We start from the raw sequence: 21004 nt of genomic DNA, 5'->3' as shown, positions 1-21004 counted from the left end.
GAGCAGGGGACAGGTAAACGGGTGAGACTTGGTGTGTGTGTGTGTGTGTGTGTGTGTGAGAGAGAGAGAGAGAGAGAGAGAGAGAATATGTGGAGGATAGATAGAGATGGAGGACATGTTTGTGTGGTGAGTAACATCCTTCATGAGTGTGTTTTGTGGTCGACACACACCAGCCAATGTCAGGATGATCATGTTGCACAGGTGTGTGTGTGCGTGTATATGTACCTGTGTGAGAAACTTTTAAAAATAATTTCTCCTCATGAACCCTGTTGGGAGAGAGAGACACAGCTAAAGCATAGCAGAAAAGGCATCTGTTAAAACTGAGCTAAATTTGGCTGAAAATTATATCCTTCACTCACCCTTTCTTTCCCCTTAAGTAGCTTTAAGGTGTCAGTCGCTAGAACTTCAAGTAAAGTTCTGCTGATCTGACCTCTGCTTGGCCTCACAGCATGAGTGTGTTCCTCACTTTTGTAGGTTTTCTTTAAGTTAAAAATATTAAAGGAACAATTCAATATTTTTTGGAATTTGCCGTTTTGCATTCTTCCTAAAAGTTAGGTGAGAAGATTGATACCACACTCATGTCTATACAATAGACAGATATGCAGATATGAAGCTACAGCCAGCAGCTAGTTAATTTAGCTTAGCATTATGAGGAAGGAGGAGGAAACAGCTAGCCTGGCTTTGGTAAAATCACAACTTTTTGTTTTTACACTTTGATTTTTGCACAAATTAAACTATAATGTGTTAAATTAGTGAGCTTTAGAGATACTGGTGTTTGTATTTGAAGCTTCATATTTTTTTAAACAGACATGCCAGTGGTATTGATCCTCTCATCTCTCGGACAGAAAGCGATAAAGTTGCCAAAATGCCAAAATGTTAAACTACCCCTTCAAAGTCATATTTGATTAGTTGCTTAAATTTCAGAAATGTAGATGTAAAATTATTAAAAATGCTTGTAATAACTACAATAAAATAAATCCCCCCTAAAATCTCAAACCTCAAAATAAATGAAAAGAACCAAGAAGAACAAGACAAATGAGATACAAAGAATCAGAGTCTGTCTCTGCCTGTCTTAAAGTCTGCTGAGGGGAAGATAAAGTGCTGTTGTTCCACTTGAAGAACAAAGTTGTTCTCGAGGGCCTCTTAAAGGGAGCGAGGCACCTCTGTCAGACACTTTTAAAACACTCCTAAAGTCAACAAAAACCAAAGCCAGGTCCTGTCATTTAGCTGTCTAATATACTACCTGTTTCCTTTGCTCAGTTCACTGCTCTGATGTGCCCATGCCACACTACTGTGTCTTTTTTTTTTTTCTTTTTTTGTATTTCATCAGGCGTGTTTTGGGACACCTCCCCTGCTCCCTTCTCCACTTGCTGTGAAAATATTTCATCAGGGATGTATTTGGACGACCCCCTCCCGATGGGGTCCTGCCTGGCTAATAATAAAGTGCTTGAGTTGTCAAGCGCTTTGGCAACACCCTAATCTGTTCTGACAGCTAGTCCTCCACATACACTCAGCGCACACACACACACATACACATATAGGAACAGATATTCACACTGATGTATGTGCACAGGTCCACAGACAGTCTATCAATCAAGGTGTTTATTGAGGGTTTGGGGGATAAATGCTGTGGGACAGGGCTGCATGCTGTCACCATGGTGATGGAGCTAAAGGTGGCTGGTTCACAGTTGGAGACAGTGGCCCTGTTCCAAATTGGTCTCCAGGCCTGTGTTCATCTGGCACCCTTCTCAGCTGTTTTCTGTTGCCTTGTACACGTACATTAACATTCAAACTGCTCTGCATGTTGTTAAAGGGTCAGTTCACCCAAATTAAAATTCCCACCTAATTATAGTGGTATCTATTGCAGATATGTCTGGATTTATTTGCCAACTGAGTTTTGAGATCTTGGCCATAAAGTATAGGACCACAACCCCTATAAGATGGAGGTGCTATTCCATCTGTGAACAATGCATAACAATACAAAAAAGTAGCCTTGTGTTAATTCTGTTAAGACACATTATGACATTTAAGATGCAGTACAAAAATGAATAGGTAATTCATGTTTTTTTCATCTTTGCTGACTCGTATTTGCCTTTACACATACTAAACATGAGTAACTTTTAGTCCAACTGACACATGGACCAAATTTAAATCAGCACAATCGGTGCCACAGCCATTTAACAGTACAAAGACAATCAAGCTGAACCAAAAACACCAGAGAGATGCTTAAAAACGATACTAACTAAGATCAGCAGAGTTTACCACCACTTGTGGTAGAAGCAGAAATTTTTGAGCTTCAAAACTTAGTTAGATAAATGGCATTTTTTATCATTTGAATGCACTGACTCTTTAAATTTTTATTAGTGGGGTGAGGTTTTGTTGAAAGAGAAGAGTCAGAATTGCTGTGCTGGCCTGGTTTAAAAATGTGTGTGATCATTTCACACATGGTGTGTGTGTGTGTGTGTGTGTTTGGGCGTGTACCTCCCCTGACAACACCTTGACGACGATAGTGAAAGAGTGCCATCTTCAGACCGAGGCAGCTGGGAGATTTATGTGTGTTTGTATGTGTACGTGTGTGTTTGTGCATGAGTCCACCTTGTTGATGTTGTACCTCCTGAACCCCCACCCACCAATCCCTCCGGCTCAGCTACACTTCACATATGACACACACGTGCAGCCCGTGTGGTTCCAATTTACACAGATTGGGTGTGTGTGTGTGTGCGCACTCAGGTGTGAGTCTCTGTGCGGTGTGGTGACATGGGGGAGGATGTGTGTGTGCGTGTGTCTTGGGGGGGGGGGGGTCAGTTGCATAGTGTGAAGTTTATGGTCCAGCCTGTACTTTCTACTGCACAGCAAGACATTGACATCACATCCTCACCACGTCTCCATTTACCGTTGGTGGAAGTAATCAGGTGAGAGCTGCCATCAGCAAGATTTGAGTCGTACACACAAATGTTTTTTGATTTTCGGGGCTCTTACTTGTTTGAGTTATGTTTTACGTTTGAAATTCTTCATCATATTATTTTCATATACAGGCTGTAATTGCAATGTGGAATCTACATTATCCATCTGTGTCTCTATTATGAATGGACTTGCACAAAAAAAGCTACATCTGCTACATTTAAAAAGCTCTTTGGTTTTAAATGTAAGCTTGAGTGAGTCTGTAGTGAGTGACAGCTGAGAAGGAGAGAGAGAGAGAGAGAGAGAGAGAGAGATGGGAGGAGGAGGAGGAGGAGAAGAGAAAAAGAGGGGGAGGAGGCAGACGAGGAGGGAAGCAGGACGAGTGAAATGCTCCCCATTACTGGAGGAAGACAGGAGCTGTGTGTGGATTGACCTTAGAGACAGAGCGATAGAGAGAGAGGAAGAGGGGAGTGTAGTTTATATTCAGTCTCCTTTTCTTACCCGCTGTGTGTTTGTTCAGAGGGAAACAGAAAGAAAGACACAAAGAGAAAGAGAGAGAAAGGAAAAAAGAATGCATTTTCTCCTTTAGAGCAAGAGCAAGAAAAACGTGGCACCTGGAGTACAAAGTGAGAGGCAGGTAGACAGAGACGAGCTGAAGTGTATCTGTGTTGGAGGAGTGTACGAGTGTGTTTCTGTTTGTGCGTGTGTGTGTGTGTGTGAGAGAGAGAGAGAGAGAGAGAGAGAGAGACAGCAACAAGCCTGTGTCTGAAGGGAGGCTGGTGGATCGTACAGCTCTGTAATGCTTTGTGGAAGTATAGGACTGCTAACTGACCTGATTACACCCTGAGGTAAGAACGGATCTTTAACTCTGTGTGTGTGTGTGTGTGTAAGTATGTTTTATTCCCAAACTCATTCTACAGTTTTATTTTTAAATTGTCTGTTGTAGTGTTCTCTGCACTACTAGTGCATTTAATATTCTACTTTTCTTGTCACATGTCTGACAGACTAAATGCTTCTGTATGTAAAAGAAAGATGAATATTACTATTTAATATTTGACATAACATTAATTTGGATGATTTGGTTCAATATTTAAAGCACTTGTAAAAAAAAAAATGAGGTTAATAGGTCATAGTGACAGCACTGTAGTTGCTGCCAGGTACTATTCACATTAATTTAAGTAAAATTAATTCACAATATAACTGTGTTTCAAAACAACGCAAACACAGCAGTTTTTTTAAATTGTTCTCTAAATTTATCTGGATATAGGTTTTACAGTTGATTAAATAAATTATCATTATGAGATATTCTTAGATATTTATGGGAAGGTATCTCATTCATTTGTTGTGTTTTTCCCACAATTAAGAAAATTAATTAAAAATTTCACAATTCATGTCAGTGCTCAAGTATTTTACATTATGGCAGTTTTTTGAGAAGTGGAAAAACTGCCTCTATTGTAGAGAGATTATTTTGGAAAAAAAAAAAAAAACGTGTCAAACTTGTAGAACTGATTTTCTTAAAGCCTTCATATGTCAATTGTGTATGTGTCTCAGTGTGTGTGTGACTGTGAGTGTGTGCAACTCTATGCATGGTATCGGATGTCCCGTTGCAGATGGGTTGGGCTATGACCAGAAACACATAGCGCTATTCTTCTTTCTGTCTCCCTCTCTTCCCCCCTTTCTCTTCCTGTGCAGGGTTTTCGCAGTTTGCCAGAAACAATAGCACAAACGTTGATGCATCTCCTGTGTCAAATTTTATATTCTTGAGTGAGCTCATTAAAAGGGGAAAAAAGGAGAAACAAAACTAGGACCAGAATTAGGACTGCCTCTGCTTATTTCTGACTCACACCTAATGTTTCTTATTACTGCCTTTTAGGATCACATTATTATTACAACCATTAGATAATGAATATCATTAGCAAGTAACAACACAAACATAGCAGTATGTAATTCCCTTAAATAAATCATTGTTATTAGCGCTAATTACCTTGGGTACCTGTATTTATCCCTCAGGGAGTCCCTGAGTTGGGCCGGTTGTGTTCTAGCCCGGTCACCCGGCCAACCAGGTCAAAGGTCACCTATTTAAGTGGCTCAGGTGACACAAATGGGTACTTTAGGCATTGTGGCCACTTAAGAGTGTGCTTGTAGGCCCTTGGTTTTGTTGTTAAAGATGAAATAGTGCATGTTTTACTGCAAGATATGGAAAGAGGAAGAATGACGCTGAGTGTCTTAATGCAGGACTTCCTCTTTTCTAGTAATCTAACTGGAATAGTGAGCGCTTGGATTTTTGTTGCTTCATAATTGTATGACAGGTTTTTATTATTAGTACAGTTTTAATGGGCCTCAATAGGATCATTAACATGACGTGTGCCGGATGTAGTAAAAGTATTTTTTAATGAAATTTAAGTCGAAAAAGTTTTAGCACATGACAAAAAAATGTTTGAGATAATTTGTGTGTGTTAAAGAGAAATGACAAAAAATGTTTAAGTTGGAAAAACTGTGAAATTAAAAAAGTATATACAGACATTTTTGAAAATGTGGAACAAGTATTTCTGAAAAAGAAAAGTGGTGAGACACAGAGAGGTGAGACACTCAGAGAGGTCGAGAGCGAGGGAAAGTGTGCAACGGATGAAGCACGGTGATAAAAGCTTTTCAGGATCAAAGCCTGCGTGTGCTTGTGTTTTCACAGATCATGTTGAGACAGAAACAGCCCAGCTTGTGTGTTTCTATGTCTGTGTGTGTGTGCGCACATGCGGGCCTGTGTGTAGCCTACACCCACGTTTGTATGTGGCCCTGAGTGTGCGTTACATGTGGATTGCAGTTTCTCACGGCCATGCTGTTGATGTCGTGACTGACAGCCTTGTTAAATTTCGGTAAAGCATGAAACCTGACATGAAAGTGGCTTGTGTGTGACTGTGTGTGTGTGTGTAAAGTGATCCATAAGAGGGCACCGACTAACCTTTGAACCCTGTCTTAAACAGCTAAGTGCTGCTTCTTATTCGCTCTCAGCAGGATCCTCTAATCAGAACCATAACATCACAATGCAGTCTTCTACACTCACACACACACACAGACATACACACACACACACACACACACAGAAATGTCCTAGTTTCTACATACCTGGAGTTTAGCGTCTGCTTGGCCAAGCACTTTCTCAGCATACTTACCTGTGATTGCGATAATGTGTAAATGACTTGAATATATGCTGCCTGGGTGAATTGGGCCGTGAGCGTGTGTTTGTGTGTGTGTGTTTGGCACCCTGCGCGTGCCCTACACCTCGACAGTGTGTTGACACAGTGATTATAGGGCAGCTGGTACACATTGGCCCTGACTCCGCCCTGCATTTACTGTTCTAATTAGTTCCTGTTCCAAATAAGAGAGAGGAATTTTAATAGAGAACCGCTGGTCTGCCGTCTAGCTCCGCATACCCTCACACGCAGCAACACATATAAAAACCAGCCCTGTGTACGAGTGCGGCGAATGCGAGCGCAGTGGAGGCGCTGAGGCTAAAGCATGTTTTCTCAATTCTTTTTTTTTTTTTCAAACTTCAGTGATTAAGGAAAAGCTCCAGCGCACAGTGATTGACACAACCAAATGTCTCGCTTACCCCCCAAAGTCAAGGCTCGATATGATGCCTATGGTGACCTTTTAAAGGGTGAAGAGTGAGCTCTGTGACCTAACATGACCCCGCCATGACCTTTCAACTCTTTAAGGGTTGAGGAAGGGGCTCGAGCTTGGGGTGGAGCAGGGTCACAGGTGAACAAGGGAAAGTTAATATCTGTCATTTAGGCGCCAGTTAGCACTTGCATCACGATGGTGGCTACAGCTACACACACACTCTTGATTTATTACTCTCTCTGCATCATAGTTACATTTAAGAATCAGAAACTTTAAAGTCAGATGCCACATTTTCTGTTCCCTTTCAGGTCATTTAAAATCAGATTAGAGTTTTTAATTTTCTCTTCCTGTCCTGGAAGTGTTTAATTTATTCTGTTGTTATTCACAACAGCTCAGGATGTAAATATAATTTGTCATAAATTTGTCATAAACGCTGGTTTATGAGGCCAGTTTATGACACACTAAACACTGGTTCTTATGAACTGTATGTAATGTGTGTGGTGGTAGTGGTGTGTGTGTTTGTGTTTAGTAACATTTCTTCTCCTCTGGTTTCTCTGCAGGTGAAGAAGTCACACAGTGAATCTCATGTTCCAGACCCTTCGGACGCCAGGTACGCTCATCTGTTTGTATAATATGACAAACAATATCAAGTTTTTCAGAACTTTCTGTGTGAGTGTGTTGGAGCACAGTTATGTGTGTGTGTGTGTGTGTGTGTGTGTGTTAGTTCTCCGTTCATGGTGCAGAGAGGTGAGGTTTCACTGCAGTTGCGAGCTGTGATGAGGTCATCAACACTTTCCCAAGACCTCAGTGCCCGTAACACAACACACACACACTCGCACTCTCACAGAGGAAAACATATACTGATCCAAACCTAAGGACAAGAAGAGAGAGCATGCAACATAGACAGTAATTCATTTCTATTAATTATTTCCAGCTGAATGGGTTAGCTGAGCAACAGAAAAATAATCTTCAGCTATTTTGGTATGTTTCAAGAAAAAATAGTAAAATTAAAAAAAAACAAAAAAACACCAATGTTCTCTGGTTCCAGCTCCTCACAGCTGTACTGATATTGCAGTCATATATCACTGTAAATTGAACATGTTTGGGTTTTGGAGTTAAGGTTGGAGAAAAAACAAAACATTTAAAGACGTCACCTTGGGAAGTTGAGAAGGGTGTTTTTTTCGCCATTTCATGTACTAAAAACTTAATCGAAAAATTAAAAGCAGATTAATTAGTAGCGACTGTAATCTTTAGTTACAGGCGTAGACGTTGCAACAAGCAGCATATTTTTTCAATGACCAGACATAATGTGAAAACCAGAAAAGGAGTTTATGAAACACCAACTCCTGGCATCGCCTCCCGAGAGGAGCGAAACAGAGCAAAGAGGAGAGGGAAAAAAAACGGACAAGGAGGGAAGGCAGAATCATTTCCTGCTGTTGAGAGACAAAAGAAAAGGATGGATGAAGAGTGTCGGAGCACGAGAGAGAGAGAAAGTGAAAAGGCACTGTAATCTGTGAAAGTTCTTAACTTTTACTGCCATGTATAGAAGGGATATTTCAGGCTTTTGTTTGAAGTTAGTGCTTGGCTCAGTATCTCACACACAATAAAGCACTGTTGATGTTAAAACAGTGATCAGTGTTTGTAGTTCAAAATGCACAGGAGGGCAGAATGAATGTTTAGCTGTAAATAGAAAAAAAAAGAGTTGACAGCGGGAGTTGATTTAGAGTGTTTATCTTTCATTCGTTCTCTCTTTTGCACCCTTTAGCTGCATCTTCCTTGTCCGCTGAAAGCTAAATGTTTATACCTGTCAGTCTGACTGTGGGTTGCAGTCATGTGTGGCGATGCTATCTGCCCATAGCATTGAGATGGACTGCTTCCAGACTTCCACACAGATGTGCGCACACACACACACACACACATACACGCACTGTATGTACACACAGAGTGGTAGACCAGCAGCCCGCATTTGTTTAATTCTCCCTCCATCTCTGTCATTTCTCACTTTGATGTCTCAACAAAGAGCACAAGTGTGACCAACCTGCGGGCAGCATGAGTCAGGGCTCACACACGTACACACACACGTTCATACAAAGTATTGTCCACGCACACACTGACTCAACATTAAACTATGTCTTTCATCGAAAGAACATGCCAGTGTGTGGGGTTTGTGGCAGCAGTGATGAAGAGTCATGAGCGAGTGTTTTATGTTGCTTTGCTTACAGCTCGCATGTATGAAAATGTATTAAAAACAATTACACCTCTCCCTGGCCTTGGAAGAGTCGTTGCTGCCACGGTAACAGCTTACAGGGATCCAAATAAACAATAAACCTGTATGAAAGGCAGGCTACTACTCCACTGTAAATATGCACCTTCATTCTGTTCATGTCTCTATTTACTTCCACTTCAAACCGTCCACACACACACACACACACACAGACACACACACACACACTCTCACTTTACCATTACCACCTCGTGTGCTGGTTTGTCCCAGTCATGCATGTGGAACACATTGTAAAACTAAAGCATGCTGGCAGGCTGTGGGTTTGTATTGGAGCCCAGACGTGTGCACACACACACACACAAACACACACATATATATACACACACACACACTATAAAAGAGCCAGCAGGCCCGCAGACAATGTCTAGCACCCCTGAACACATGCTCATGTAAGCTAACTGGTACGGAGAAGCATGAACTTTATGACTCTGTGTGTATGTCAGTGTGTGTGTGATCCCTGTGTGGATATACAGCATGTCACTCAACGTGTTTCACTGAGATCCTAACGTAATATATAGAGGTGGGACATTCCCAGCTGTGTGAGCGTATTGCTGTTGATCTGTTATCCATTCAAAAATCGCAGTTCATCTAATTTTCTCCCCCTCCTTCTCCTCCTCCCCCCTCCTGTAGGTCTATGGAAATGCAGGACCTAGCCAGTCCTCATAACCGCGTGGGAGGTGGAGATTCGACAGGCTCCAAGCTAGACAAGAACAACCTTGGCAGTCCCTCCATCACCACCAATGGAACAGGAGGTGAGAAGGCAGAACACATTTGGTGCTGCAGTAATGAATGGGCAGTTGTGTCTGTGGCAGGTAGCCAGAGACAAAATATGTATAAAAATCTTTACATGAAAATTTGAAGTGGTCTTAGAGGAGGCTATGTGTGGGGCTATTTGTTGGCTAAGAAATATGTATATAACTGTCCCCTCAAACCCAAAACTTTTTTTAAAAAACTGATTAAACTACTTAAACTAGCTTATTAGTGAGATTCAGAAGTGCTACAAAGCTCGTTACCTTTGACAGAGCCAGGCTAACTTTTTTCCCAAACTTTATACTAGGCTAAGCTCACTGGCTGCTGGCTATAGCTTCATATTCCCCCTAGAGAAATGAGAGTGGTATCACTCTTCTCATCCAACTCTTGACGAGAAAACAATTAACCATATTTCCAAAAGTGTTCCAATCTATTCCTTTAAGTGTCATGTAGCATGTTTTCATCTGAAGTGAGGGCCAGCAAAACAGTAAGTGATGTCTGTGAAATCAGAACAGTAGAGTCATTGTCCATCTTCTGTTGAAGGTTGGAAACCCACTGTTTCAAACTACGTATCAACACCTCACACCTGCATTTAATGATGTCTCATTTCTTCTAGCTGTTATATCTAGCTGTTGTTCCAACAGAGGTTAAAAGTGCATACTGTAAGTCACTTTGGGCAAAGCATTTGATGAGTGCAATGTAATGAAATGAAATCTATCGCAAAATCATCAGACGGAAACATTTTTTAGCATGCAGAGATAAGTACTTTTTGAGGAATTTATAGAGACGGAAGGAGACACGCACATGCAGACGCACGCATACACACACCCACGCTGGCATGAGCACTTGAGTAAACCGCTGGAGAATGTGTGTAAACACACGGTGAAGCACTTCTGCTCTCCTCTGCTAACCGCTTGGCAAAGAGTGTGTGTGTGTGTGTGTGTGTGTGTGTGTGTGTGTGTGTGTGTGTGTGTGTGTGTTTGAGTGTATATGTTTGGGTGCAAGCCCAAAATCCCACTGGAAACTATTTCCTCTACAAGAGCATTAAAGCATCACCGCTCTCTTAGATGTCAACACCAGTGAGCCCTCTCCTCTCTTTTTCTCCCCCTTGTCCCACTCCCTCTGGTTCTTCCTTCTCTTTCTTTTTTTGTTCTTCCTCTGTCCATCTGTCTCTCTCTTTTTACTCCTTCTCATCATTTTCTCCTGTCACCCTTGATTTCTCTCCCCTCTAATTCTCTGCCCTTGTTTTTTGATGGGGCAGTTTGATGTAATAGTACTGGATGTTAAGTACTTTTGTTGAGGGCAGTCCTTTGATCTATTGCTGATTTAACAGGCCATGGAAACCACTTTTAATAGTAATGTAATGGAAAAAGTGAGATGCTGCATTTTAGTCAACTTGATGTGTCAAAGCACACTCATACTCACCGAAATAGCCATGCTCAAAGTGGACTTCACTGGGCGTTCAGACCATATTAGAGCACATTAAATCATTTTTGATGAGCTCACAGTTAATGGTTTAAGCAGACAGAGCCGGGACTACACGCTCACAGCCAAAACAAACTACATACCCAACATTCCCTTCACCTGACATCAGTCGACGATTGGGCCCATGGGCCATCTCCATAGCAACTCATTTATCTTCATTAAGGCTTGTCTGAGGGGTTGGATTGCTCCCTGAGGGGATTAATGAAGTTGTCCTGAATTAAATGGAGCTCTCAGATGGTCGGTGATGATGAGTTTTAATCATGTTCAGAGAGAAACAAGAAAAGGAAATGGAAAACAGTATATTGAATGTTAAAGGTTGCTAACGGGTGTGCTTCTCTTTTCAAAATTTGATTGTGTGGTGAGAGATTAGCTGTTAATTAAAGGAACTGTTCAATATTTTGGGAAATATGCTTATTCACTTAGTCAGGAGTTAGATGAGAATATTGACACCAGTTTCATATGTTTTTGTTAAAGCAATAATAATAAATATTTTTATATTTAGAATGGATAACATGACTACCTGTACGTTAAAGGGGTCATTTGTAGTTTCTAACCAACAGATGACTATCATCAGACTCAGTTGTTCAGAGCATTTCAGTTTTCCGGCCTGCAACTTCTCCTGTTTTGGTTCACTCTCACCACTTTGTCAGCATAGTTTTAATGGCACCAAACGAAAAAAACGAAAAAGTTAGCAACCAGCTGGTGAACATAGTGAAGCATTTAGTTGCCAAAGAGCCAGATATTTCTCTCAGGAGTTGGTGAAGATCAAAACTGCATTTGTAAATCAAAAAGTTTATAAAGTAACATATGTCAGTGTTGTGTGTGGACTGTTTGTGTTGCCCCTAAGTGTCAAAAAATCAGTTATTGCAGGTTTAGATGTGAAGCTACAGCCAGTAGATGGTTAGCTTAGCTTAGTATAAAGATTTGATACAGAGGGACACAGCTAGCCTGGCTTTGTCAAAACATAATCAGCCCACTAGCAACATGCTATGTCTTGTTTTTATTTAATCCATACAATCCATAGCAAGTTGTGGTTTTTTGTTCAGGTGTAGTGACTTCTTATAGTGTCTGCTAGTGGCCTGGCAACCTCATGTTGATGATGTTTTAATTTCACTTTGGACAGAGCCAGACTAGCTGTATCTGCCTCCATTTTTAATGCTGAGTTAAGCTAAACTCCTGGCTCTAGCTTCATCTTTAGCATGCAAGTCTTCTCATCTAACTTTTACCAAAAAATATGAATAAGTGTATTTCCCAAAATGTTAAAGTATTCCTTTAAAAATATCTTTTACAATGTAAATGTCTACTTTTTACAATGATCAGCATGTTGCATATACCACAGACTAGAGTGTGTTTCTCAGTGCATCGTATCCTCACCACCTTCCCGCCTTGCACCCCTTTAGGTGAAAATATGACCGTTCTAAACACGGCTGATTGGCTGTTGGGCTGCAGCAGCCCGCCCCCAGCCCCGGGCTCCAAGGACTATGGTACAGAGGTGCATGTGTGTGAATCCCAGGTCATATTAGCTTAAATACACAAGTGATGGGTCTCTACACTTTAGACTGGTCGTAGATCTGGTGTTTTGTGCCAGAGCTGCTGTGATTTTCATTTGCTGTGTTCTCTTCTCTTTGGATCACAATGTTAATTTATCACAAAATGTATGGAGTTATTATATATTTGCAGGGTTCCCACCACTCAACACATTTATAAGAATGCTATGAATTTTCTGAAGGAAGCAACCAAATATCAGGGGGTTTTGCCAAAGGGTTAGTGTGCATGATTGAATTTTTTTTTTTTTTAACTTAATCATCACATCATCACATTTTATGGTTGCCATACTTTTCCTGAGCTAAAAAGTGACATTTGGAAAAAAAGGAGGAGTAAAGCCTTAAGGTCATAGTGGTGTTCTGACTTGGTTATAGAAAGTCATTTAAAAATATGGGATTCTATCAATTATAGTGGGAACCCTGCACACGACATTTGCTCCCATACTGGAACTGCATGGTAGTTTTCTGCTCTCTACCCAATAAGGCTTTCTTTGTGTGTGTGTGTGTGTGTGTGTGAGTGTGTGTTTTTGTGTGATGGTACTTCTTTACTGGCCTCCCTCACACTGATCTTTTCCCTCTTCCTTAAGTGAAAACAGAGCCTATGAACAACAGCGATACAGTCACTACGACAGGCGACACAGCACTGGACACATACGCAGGCTCAGGTAACACTCTCTCTCTCTCTCTCTCTCACACACACACACACACACACACACACACACACACACATATATCTGTGCACAGAAATACACACAACTAAATATCCCTCCTGAATAGAAATTTAAATATAATTGCCTTCTAGTCTCAGCTCTTTCTTGCTCTGTTTTTTCAGACTTACAAAAGTCACACAAACACACACAAACACCATCATCCATTTCGGCTCACTGGTCGGCCTGCTGAAAGCTTTAATCCCATGAAGTATTGCCTGTCCTTGGATTGCGTCATCAACGGCTGGCAGAGGGATGAGAGAGCGCGAGAGACAATTTTACACTTGTCTTTTTTTTTTTTTTTAGACTTGCACACGACCCTGTGCTCTTTTACACTGCAAGACACGCACAAAACCATTAAGCAACACACAGTAAGGGTTTAGAAAACAGCGGGGTGTTTGTCAGTATTGGGCTCTGACATCTCAATGACCACAAACAGACATTGTGTTTTACTATGAGGCCCACTGTAAGGGTTTCATGGACTACAGTGCTCTCTAAAGAGGGATAACTTGGCTCCTCTCCATTCAAAATGATTCAAATTATGTTTACTGGAACAGCATTTCAGCTCCAACAAGCCGGAGGCCTTGAGTTGTGCTGTTCAGGAGTGGTTTTGTTGAATGTGAAAGAAAACAGAAGATTTGAACTGACACCATCCGTAACCTGTTTTTGCCTTGTTGTTTTTGATTATTGTGCTGTTTTTAGTAATCACCAGCAGCGGGTACAGCCCTCGTTCAGCCCACCAGTACTCCCCCCCTCTTTACCCTTCGAAGTAAGTCTGACTTTTTACACAACAGATGCTGCTTTCCAAGAATCCTTATCAGCCTATGCAGTTAGCTTAGATTCAAATGTCACCCATTTACCCTCCTTTATGCTGCAATATGTCCTGTACCTACTTCACCTATCTATCTGTCTCTGCTGTGTCTCTCTCCTCTCCTTTCCCAGGCCCTACCCTCACATCCTCTCCACACCTGCAGCCCCTCCCATGCCGACGTACACCGGTCAGCCCCAGTTTAGCAGCATGCAGCAGTCAACCGTCTACAGTTACTCCCAGACAGGCCAGGCCTTCACAGGACTGTCCACCTATGGTATTAACAAGGACATACAGTGATATACATTAGCTGGGCTTGCCAACACATTTTCAGTAGTAGCTTATTTTTTAATGAATGTACAATACGAGAAGCTCTGAAAGAGTTTTAGTATGACCTACCGAAGTAAAAGAATTTAAATAGGACTACAGGCCAGGTGGCAAAGGAAAACAAAAATAGACCTCAAACAATAAGTCAGTTGACAAAAAGCATTCACCTGTTCAAGCTTTTACATTTTGAGGATTTTCTGTCTCTCATGTGATAGGACAATAATTGTTGTAACTTAGACAAGACAAGCTTTTTGGACTTTTTCTGAAGATTGTTAGAGACATTTTTCACTATTTTTTTTAACATTTTGCACAGACCTACTTAATCAGTTCATTGTGAAATGAAGATTAATCAATAAAATATACTTAGTCTGAACATTACTGGGAGGAGGAGAGAACATTGTCTGGTGAGAAGACCTCCTCTAACTAAACAAAAAAAGATCACATATACACAAATAAAATTGGCTGTTGGTTGTTTGCTGATTGACTGTTGTAACTGTAGCAGCATAATTTTCCTGTTTCTGATGTCACATAAATAAAACATACACTGAACAGGTGTGATGGATGTGAAATAAATTGTAGCAAAGTAAACATCCCTGGTTTAAACTTACAGAGGAAAAAAGACTATTAAACATTGTATAAGCACAAGCACAACATAGTAAGAACTACTGAGGCTGAAATAAAAAGTTACATAAATAGGATATAATCAAAGTGAGGGAAGTATATGTGATTGCTGATGATAGCCCACAATGCACTGTTTTCAGTCATGTAGCTTGCATTTGCCAATGCTAAAAAATATTCAGATTTTATTTAATATTCAATGTTTGTGTCTTGTTTTAGACCTTGGTGTGATGCTGCCAGGAATCAAGACAGAGAGCGGCCTGGCCCAGAGTCAGTCTCCTCTGCAGACAGGCCTCAGCTACAGTCCCGGCTTCACCACACCTCAGCCTGGACAGACCGCGTACTCTCCCTATCAGATGCCAGGTCGGTAGACAAAGCATCCCTTAAGCGGTCCCCACTTCGCTTGTCACCTCAACTCATAATACGCATTCTCCTGATGTTGAAAAATTTGGAAAATATTGTCAGAGTGTTGAATTGATCTTATCTTTTAATGTGCTGTGACACAACTTGTCTGCTTCCACTTTTCATAATCCTCTCTGCCTTATTCCTCTAATTTTCTTTCTGTCCAGGTTCCAGTTTCACTCCTTCCTCAGGCCTCTACGCCACCAACAACTCAGTGTCCAACCCCGCCAACTACACTGCCACACAGCAGGTACATGTGTGTCTCTGTATGTGTGTGTCTGTGCATGCAGGCTTGTCCGTCGCCTTAAACCTTCAGCGTTCACTTTCCCAGGCCAATGAGAAAAAGCCCATTTCCTAAGGGAGTTCTTGCCAGAGCAGATCAACCCAGCCACATGTTTGGTCTGAGCGGTCAAGTCAACGTCATTTTCCTCATTATGCCGGCTCAAACAAAGGATGAGGATTTTGGTTCAGTGCAGTTGCGATAGTATTTGGGACCAGAAGTGGTTTTACAGTCACGTTCCCACACAACTGCCTCATTCGGAGCAGTTTTACGAAATAAAATCTAATTACACTGCGACCTTGCAATGGGGACAAACTTAGGAGAGACACAGAAAATTAGTCTTTGTGAAAGAGTGTTTTGTTCTGAAAATTTCTCTATGTCTATATGATGAATTGTATTGTGGTAGTAAAACCCTTAAAGGGGGATTTTAATGTCCCACTATGATAGATGTGGCTGTTTACAGGAAGAAAGTCAAGGTTTGGCCCGTGTGGGTGGATTAAGGGGAATATAGTGTGTGTGTGTTTGTGTGTGTCTGTGTGTAAGTGTATGAGTTTAACAGAAAAAGAGAGAGCAAGCAAGAGAGGGGAATCGAGGGAGAGACTGATTGAAAGCATGTCTGTATGCATACAGTATGTGTGAATATGCTTGCATACACACTTTTCTGACTACACACAGACTGTGTGTGTGTGTGTGCATTCATGTGGTGTGCCCCACTTTATAAGGACTTGTAGAGATGGATGTAGTGACAGGTTTAAAGAGCTGACTCATAAAAGCACCCATCTCCACTGGGTCAGTAAAAAGCAGCAACACAAGGCTTTAATTGTTTCTGAGATATAAAATACAGAATGGAGGGAATAAAAGATTAGAGAAATGAGGGGGAACACTTGTAAAATCTGTCTTCAAAAGTCAGACTGAACCTTTCCAGAAAAGTGAAACATCTCAATTTTCCTGTTCCTTGCCTTCTTTTTGCCCCCCCCCCAGCTCTTTGCGCTGCGTCTTTGCGTGCTCATAATTCATGTTCATACTTTTCTGCAGGATTATCACTCATTTACGACGTTTGGCCAAAACCAGTACCCCCAGTATTATTCCGCCCCCACTTACGGGACATATATGACCTCCAACAGCGTGGATGGCACAGGCTCCACAGCGGCCTACCAGCTGCAAGATCCCACCCCCGCCATTGACCGGACAGGCTGCGGAACTTCACCCAGGTTTGTCCTTGTACAAAAAAAAAAGAAAAGAATGAAAAAGTCAAATTTCCGACACTCCACCACAGCTCTAACTTCATAAACACGCAAACAAAATGTCCGATTTTTCACCCCTCCACGACTGTGGCTCTGTAATCTTGTTTCCAGTAGAAAAATACCACAGTTTGGGTAACTGAGTTCAAAACCCTCTTTCAGCCTATGATGAAGCACAGGAAGTAACTTCAGACTGTAGCCATAGTTACCTGGCATCACGTTAGCTAATTGGAGAATCGGCATGTGTTTACATTAGCCTCCGAGACTTTGATTAGAGTGAAGTTATGTTAAATATCGCACTTCTACAGACAAGTCAGAGAAAGAGGAGAAAAGACAAAATAAGAAAGAGCTAAAGTGTACCCATATGTGCACAAAGATGGGCTCATATTCATATTTTTCTGTTTCAGCTTTTTTTTTTTTTTTTGCACATTTTTCTTTGGTTTATCTTGGCTGTAATTCAGGAAGCCTGATTAAAGGAGCTTATCGTTCTTCCTGTCACTGGCACTTTCCCTCTCGCTGCCTTTCTCGCGTTTTCTCTCTCTCTCTCCTTTTTCACAGTCGGTATCTTTTTCTTTTGGTCTCTCACAGGCTCTCTGTGTCTTTTTGTGTCTTTATCTGCCCCCACCCCCTCCCCATCTCCCTCCCTCTCTCTCTTTCTCTCTCTCTCTCTTTCTCTTTCTTTCTCTTTCTCTCTCTCTCCACCTCCCTCTTCCCCTGATTGAGACATAACAATATGAGAGCTGAAGCTTAGAGTCTGGTTCTAGTTACCACACAGCAGTGGGAGCATATGGCATTAGGAGGGCGTGTGTGTGCGCAAGAATGTGTGTGCGCTCACGAATGCTCGCTCCTGCAGAATTTTCGTAGCATTAGATTACCTGACTTTTAAAAAATCATTGCACAATTCCATCTTTTCCCTCCTCTGTTAAATCTTTACGTGTGCACATGAATCACTCAGAATACCAGTGGCGCTTTTGTTTAGGTTTCTTGGTCGTCTTTAAGTTGATCTGTCATGCCAATTACCTTGAGTTATTAAACCTGACAAGATGGCTTATTACTGTACAAAGTCTGAGTTATTGCTTTTCCCGAAGTGGATACAGCTCCAGAGCACCTGTGGGATCAGCTCAAACCACATCATTACTGTTGCTTTAATGCAACGAGTGTACTGTAGTGTAGTCGCAATTGCTTGTGCAGTTTGAGACAGTCGATCATTTGTGAATCTGAAATGTTTTTAAATGTCCTGTCCGTGTTTTCCGTTCACCCCTCAGGGGACTTTGACACGGTGCAGAGCCCCTCAACGCCCATCAAAGAGCTGGACGACCGAGCCTGCCGGAGTGGGGGGTCCAAGTCCCGGGGCAGAGGCCGCAAGAACAACCCTTCCCCTCCCCCTGATAGTGACCTGGAGGTAAAGGGACACACACACACACACACACACACACACACACACACACACAAAAACACCCGCTGACAGAGCACTTACAGTACAGACTTGCTATTCCATTCAAGTCTCAGTGGATATGTGGTATTCTCTTTGATCTTCATCCTCTCTGTTCACTGGAGTCTCAAAATACAACAGAGGAGAGGCTGATAGAGAGCGGGACCACCCATATTACTGTCTATTTGAGCTTTCATGCACATATGGATGTAACATTTCTAAAAAAAATAATAATAATAATCTTTTTATGTCTCACTTTTCTTGCTCTCCAGAGAGTGTTTGTGTGGGATCTGGACGAGACAATCATTGTCTTCCATTCTCTTCTTACTGGCTCTTACGCACAGAAATATGGCAAGGTAAGATCATCACTGTGCCTTCTCTGTCTTTCAGTCAGTCTTCCTGCCAAATGTAGACCCCAGCTTACAACTGGGGCAACAATGGCATGATTTGATTAAACGAAGGACGATGAATATTCACACTTTGCTCCAAAATTAACACAAAGGGCTGTAAGAGATGATGCATCATTTTGTTAGTGACTGCCCCAAGACAGCATTTCCCCCTTTACTTTTACAGACTCAGTTGAATTTTCTCACTAAAATATCTTTAAACGGTATGCTCTGACTGTCCAGCTGGCAAAATCCAAACAAGATAAGGGAGGAGTTGATAATATTGTTGATACAGTCATCTGGTCTGCTTCAGTTATTTCCGAGTGCTCACAGCAATAAGCCTCAGGAGTGCTCCTGCAGCGATTGCCGTGTGTGCTTTTTTGCCCCTGGCTTCACCTCACAGGCTACATACTGGTGTAAGTTGTTGGGGTTGTGCACAGCCTGACAGAAGAGCTGCATTAAAAAGTATTTCAACCTCCTCTTTATGTTTTTTGGATTTAAATAACAAAAATTTATATTCTTCTAAAATATGCTATATTTGAACAATCTAATTTACAATTGAACAGTCTAATTTAAGTTGTTCATTTCAGACTACTATTATTATGAAAGCACAGTGAGCAATTTCACCCCCCACTTCTGAGACCAAATCCATGCCCTTGTTTAAAGAAGACATGTTTTACTGTTATCCAGTCAGACTCACAATGAGCAGACTACTCAAGCTTCATTTCCCTCGGTATATTACTAACATTACATCCACCACTTCAGCAATGTTATGGTCAATTTATGATGATGACCACATACATAGTAAAATTAATGAGTCTTAAAAATATACTGCATATTAAGAATAGATTTAAAAGCCATTAATAATAGGTTCATGCTTACATTAATCCAAACATAGTTTAACGTGATAATTTCTTACCTGGAGCGATGTTTATTTCAAACTTCACTGTGAACTTATTTGGTGGTCTCACCTTCTCACATAACAGCTACACTGTTTATAGTTCCCTTTATTTTAATAGTTCTTGGCACTGATCTGGGATCATCCTATGTGGCCAAGCCTACAGATTTTTATTGGGTGATGTCGTTTCCTGCGGGCACCGGTATAGCCACCAGCCCTGGCCCCGTACGGGCTCTGCATCCCGAATCCGTTCTGACATCTCGTTTTGGCAGCCGAACAAAAGCTGGCACTGCACACACACACACACACAGACACACGCACACACTATTTGGAGCCAGAGTTGCATAAAGCGCGTAGGAACCAAAGCGTTTTATAGATAGGGTTTGTGGGCACTGATGCACTTCCTAGTTGATCTGCAGTTGTGGAATTTAATGTTTGGCAGTTGGGTTTTAATGGGTATAAGAAAGACCCTGGTGAGTTATAAATCTGTGTGTGTGTGTGTGTGTGTGTGTGTAAGGAAAGAGCGAACACAAGCAGACTTGTGGTTAATTCAGCCTGGTTTGCTTTGTTTTTACAGTGGAAACACAGAATACCAAATGTTGGTACTACAAGTCATGTGTTGGCACAGGTGTAGAGAAAGTTGTTAATTTCTCTTCACTTGCAAACAAATAATAAATGAAATAGTTTCAATGGCTCATCCTGACCAAGCATTAGCTTTTTTTCCACCTCATTTGCTGCTGCTGCTGCCTTCAAGAAATATAGTGGCAGCTGTGTCTGTTCACACCTCTCCCAAAATAGTGTTTACACTGTTGACATAGCAACCACCAAGAGGATATCTCAGCATATGTCTCTTCTAAATGATGTTTTCATGAGTACACACATAGACATCTTTTCCACGCAGACACACACCCGTCACACTCACTACAGCAGTTATTATAACCAGGGATAATGTTCACATCATCGTGAAGTGTTGAGTTTCCAGAGCTCGAACGATAACAGCCGAGGTGGAGTTGAGGAATTGTTTCAGGCGACCCTCTCTGGGCCACAGTAATATTTGCAATTCTCTGTGATTGATTGAGCTTGTCTGGCAAAATATATCACAAAAAAAGCCACTTCAGCCTTTCTGGAGCACCCAGCGCAGCCAAATTCAAATGCACAAAGGGAATGAACACATTTCAGCTGTGAGTGTTTTGACGAACGTGGATGTCCATAACTCTCCTTTGGCTGGCAGCCAACATAAATGATTACCTGAGAGACAAACCTAAGTGTCTCTTGTCTGTGTGACTGACAGGAAAGAAGGAAAAGAACCACAGGCAAAATTGC

At 41.5% G+C, this 21004-nt stretch overlaps 1 protein-coding gene across 1 annotated transcript in view; it reads left to right on the top strand.

Moving 5' to 3' along the window:
• eya4 (EYA transcriptional coactivator and phosphatase 4) overlaps positions 1 to 21004 on the top strand; it is a 46224-nt gene that overhangs the window by 18775 nt on the left and 6445 nt on the right. Inside the window, 12 exon segments of the mRNA XM_051071915.1 lie at positions 7080 to 7129; positions 9434 to 9555; positions 12439 to 12522; positions 13170 to 13247; positions 13992 to 14058; positions 14232 to 14374; positions 15262 to 15405; positions 15612 to 15694; positions 16760 to 16903; positions 16905 to 16935; positions 18231 to 18367; positions 18670 to 18753. Coding sequence (XP_050927872.1) covers positions 7080 to 7129; positions 9434 to 9555; positions 12439 to 12522; positions 13170 to 13247; positions 13992 to 14058; positions 14232 to 14374; positions 15262 to 15405; positions 15612 to 15694; positions 16760 to 16903; positions 16905 to 16935; positions 18231 to 18367; positions 18670 to 18753 — 1167 coding nt within the window.

The sequence above is a fragment of the Lates calcarifer genome, linkage group LG7_1, assembly GCF_001640805.2.
Source record: "Lates calcarifer isolate ASB-BC8 linkage group LG7_1, TLL_Latcal_v3, whole genome shotgun sequence".
Classification (NCBI taxonomy): Eukaryota; Metazoa; Chordata; class Actinopteri; family Centropomidae; genus Lates; species Lates calcarifer.
This window is presented reverse-complemented; position numbering and strand designations above follow the sequence as displayed.